Here is a 4,383-nt window from a genome sequence, read left to right on the forward strand (position 1 = left end):
CCTCTGGCTCGGCCGCCGTCTCTCGACAATGTGGCCGCGACCGCAAGAATTGGATCCCCAAATTCCTATTCCCCGTTCTACCACCGCGGCGCCCGATTCGCCAACTACCACGCCGCGCCTTGCTATGCCGCCGTCTGTCGTCTGCCATAAGCACTCCCTGTCCCCGGCTCCCGGCTTCGACTCTGCTACAAGCGCACGCGCCCGATGCCGGTGACAGAGTAGGCTGGCGCCGCGCGACGTCATCCGTTGCACCGCCGTGTGCCGCCGCTGGCGCGGAGGCGCCGTGCCTCTCCCCGTGGCCGCCGTTCATGCCCGTCGCGAGCGTCATCCCCGGCGCCGGCCCCCTCCCGTCGGCAGCGCCCTGGTGCGGTATGGTCCTTGCAGACTCCCGCGACCAGCGCCTCCTACTGCGGGAGCTCGGCCCCGTCTGCAACCGCGAGCTCCGGCTCCTCGTTAACCCGCTCGACAAGCATGTGCGGGCGCTGGCTGGCGACGCCGTGGCGAGGAAGGAAGAGACAGACGAGTCGGCGTTGTAGCAGGGGCAGTACGGGCAGCGTGTAGCGGAGAAGGCGAAGGAGGAGGCGTGGCGCACGCACGAGCCCAGCAATAGCAAGCTAAATGGGTCGACCCACCGGAACCATTGGTGCAACCACGTATCATTTGGTGCTCCTCACCTCACTGAATGGGTCGTTGGATAGTTCCAGGATCGCTCCATGGTGCACCTACGCCCATCTTGGCACACCAGTGAATCCACAAAGTAATGGAACGATGGATCATGTGATTCTCGTTCGCCGTACTTTACCGAGCCGATAACAGGATAAGATTAAGCTGACCAAACTGGGAGGTGGATTCAAATACACAGCCATAGTTGAAGCACAATGCTCCTGTCTTAACCTGTCCATCTCAGAAACCAGCCGTTTGCTTCTCCCAATAAAACTTCCCCGTAGGACTGCAGAATGCACCGCCCCAACGTTCACACCGTCCGCAAGGGTGGGGAAACCAGTATTACACCATCTCCTCGGACAAAAAGAAAGGGGACAGTGCGTTTGCTCGTCTGAAAGTAACAAAAGAATAGTTAATTTGATGGACATTATATTTCTTCAGTGACAAAGTATCTGACAACAACATTTTGTATTGGCATATAAAATCATGCAAACGACATCAATCACGCAAATTTTACCAGATAAAACATGATAGCCCAACGCAAAAAGATCAAACAAACTTCTTTTCTTTCTAAAAAAATAGTTGCTCTCATAAACTGTATATATCATGTGCACAGAGGCAATTCGGTCACAATAGTATCCACATATAGATGCTTATCCAGGAATTATAAATGCTGTTGCTTGCTAAAGGAGAAGCACAATTCATCACTAACTTATTCATCGCAAATATGAACTGAGTTTACTAGTACATCGCAAATAATGAGCAGCTCTAATTTCCGATAATAGAGCAATATAATCTACCTCATTGACATCGTACTGTGTCATATTAGTAAAGATGGCCTATCACGCCAGTGATTAAAAGCATGCTATGTAACAATGAGAAACAAGGTAATGTTGCAGGCAAAATAAAAACAAGACTCTTGCATGCACATATCGTGCATGTACTAGGAAGTAACTAGGCCAAGCAATGCATAGATGATCTTGTGCTTATTTTGGCGAAGATCGACAATGCAGCAGAGCAATCAACAAGTTGCAGAGTAAATAGTTGAGGCAGTCGGACGCGCAAGATGCAGTTAACAGACTCGAACAGCAAGCAATCCTTGCACTGCACTGAAACCTTTATACCACCCCAGCGCAGGAGACTCAAGTGGCGAGGATTCAGGGACACTGCTCATCAAGCTGCCACAGCACAACTGACAATACGTCTGGCTTGAAAGAAACAATGGCATAACTCTGACAAAGTGGAGACAGGACCAAGAAAGGTTGTGATTGCTATTGTTCTTTCTTTGGACCAGGGATGTCACCCTCCCATAGATGGCCCTCAAACTGAATGGACCAGAATTTTTGACTGCCTGGACGTGCCAAGGCAACACCTTTAAAACCATGACATTACCTTATTTCTCCATAGGGTTACATGCTGTTATCTAATCACAACCAAAATAGGAAGCAATGGCAGTAATGTCGGGCGATGCAATGCTGATTTGGTAGTTTGTATTGATGTAGAATTAGCCACGTTCAAACAGAGAAAACAAAGACGGAGAGCTAACTTTAAGACATTCCAAATGGTTGAGACTTCACACAGAATGGGTGCTACTGTTTTTTTTTTTTGGTTTAAATAGAAGAAAAGGAACAGATGACATTTCAACTCTGCATCTCAGCCAAGCAATATGAGAATTGAGAAGGCAAATCAATCGATCAGTTGGCATATTGGCATGGTGAATGAAGAAATGTATGGAGTATATTAATAAGACAAACAATTCTTTGAATTAACTGCTAACCAAGAATTCGACTAGTGACCGGGACCTTGGTAATGTCAATTGCACAAAAATACCTGACACAATTAGAACAATCTAAATTGTCAACCTCGGACCCTTAGCTGTTGATATGGCTAATAACTAAAACATATAAACAGTACTGTAATTATTATGTTAGGCACAATGAAGCAGAAACTGGTGATGTTGCATTACCAAAAGCATGTGAGTGAGAATGTTGGTGCATAGGGGCATGATCATTGTGTCTTGAATGAAATCTTCAGTAAGGTGTTCTACACATATTTTTAATGCAAATCGAACAAAGATACTGCAATTTCCCCATGATAAATTATAAATTGATGTGTAAACTTGCAAATCAAGTTTAACCCCTGAATAAGCTGCTAAAACATGTAATTGAAAAAAAAAGGAGTCAAAAGATACTTACGCGAACGATCTCCTCATAAGTCTCATCATCAATTTCTACACTAGTCACTGTCTCTTCGACATCTCCAAGTATCATATTGAGATGCTGATCATATGCCTAGATTGGTTGAAGAATAAAGGCAACTTAGAAACCAAAAAAAGAAAAAAAAATAGAATGCATACAATAGCAACAGAAAACCAGGGTGGATCATTACATAACCAATACAAGCATTCAGACAAATCAGCAGAAAAATCATACATATATTAGACAAAACATGATAATTACACAAGCAGATATGAGCTGCTAAGTTATATGGAACATAGTACAAAAGAAATGGAAACACAGGATCAAATGTCCAGTGGATGACCGGTTGACGAATGTGCTGTTATGCAACCCCGCTTATTACTTCTGAAGAAGTCAGTATGATTTGTTACTAATATACTACGCATCATTATTGTTTCCAAATTACATAGGTAGGACAGTCACTAACTCTACTAACCAGGAGATCCAAAGCTGTTTACATCGTTGTCTACGATGATAGATTGTGCTGGATGATTGCATCAAGAGAAAATTGATAGCATCAAAGTATGCAGTGTTTCAAACTGTGCTCACGAGATGACTAAAAACTACCAGCAACTGCATCTTTACTTCTTCGCTAACAGCTTCCCCCAAACAGAGCCTAGCACTGTACTACGAAGGGCGACGGGAAACGCTACCTACATGGAGCTTGCCGCGGAGCTCGCGCTCGGAGCGGAGCTTGACGTAGATGCGCTCGTCAAGGCTGAGCCGTATCAGATCCAGCGGCTCCTTCACCGCCATGTCCTCCTCCGCCGCCATCGCCGCCGCCGCTCCTACTCCCTCCCCCCTCCTCGATTCGCTGCGAAAGCCTAAACCCTAGCTTCGTTCCGAATCGAGGTCGCGGTCGCGGAACCAAAGCCTTCGCTGCGCTGCGCTTTGCTTTGTCGGGTTGGATCATCCATGCCAAGAACCCGAACTTGTTTCCGTCAATTCTACGGGCCTGAATTTTGGCCCAAGAAGAACTTTCTGTGTGTGTGCTGGTTCTCATACGAGCCCAGTAAAACGCACTTCCTGGGGGCCCAAGCTCTCGCTCATTAATTTGGCCCGTCCTTATCTGTCCTTCAAACAAAGAAAAAAAAATCATTTTTATAACTCCCTAAATTTTGGAACGAATTCATGTTTCCCCTAAACAGCAAAATCATCCGTTTCGACTTCTCATAGTCGCGATACCAGACATAACACCTCCCTGGATGGTTTCCTGAGTGGTTTTCCTTCTTTTTCTTTTATATTTATTTTGAATTGTTTTGCGGTTTATGACTTTTTCCTCACAAAAACTACAAATAGCTGATAATTAGGAGCATAAATTACCTTCAGTGACCAGTTAACTAGTTAAACAACCTTGCAAATAGACAAAAACCACAAACCAACACAATCTAGGAAGAACCCCAAACATTCATAAGCCAACGACCAGTTCATGTGCATTCAACCAAATCCGGCCGTCGTAAACTCCAAAGCTTTCGCCAGGTTG

The 4,383-nt window shown here is 45.4% G+C and overlaps 1 protein-coding gene across 1 annotated transcript; it reads right to left on the minus strand.

Moving 5' to 3' along the window:
* Positions 1-758: 758 nt before the first annotated feature.
* On the minus strand, positions 759-3,811 carry LOC120665354 (sm-like protein LSM3A). Its single transcript, XM_039944904.1, has 3 exons — positions 3,558-3,811; positions 2,859-2,954; positions 759-1,054 (listed from the first exon to the last, which is right to left on the minus strand). The coding sequence occupies exons 1-3, from the start codon at positions 3,672-3,674 to the stop codon at positions 974-976; spliced, it is 294 nt and encodes a 97-aa protein (XP_039800838.1). The 5' UTR covers positions 3,675-3,811; the 3' UTR covers positions 759-973.
* Positions 3,812-4,383: the final 572 nt, after the last annotated feature.

The sequence above is a fragment of the Panicum virgatum genome, chromosome 3N (assembly GCF_016808335.1).
Source record: "Panicum virgatum strain AP13 chromosome 3N, P.virgatum_v5, whole genome shotgun sequence".
NCBI classification, from domain to species: Eukaryota; Viridiplantae; Streptophyta; class Magnoliopsida; order Poales; family Poaceae; genus Panicum; species Panicum virgatum.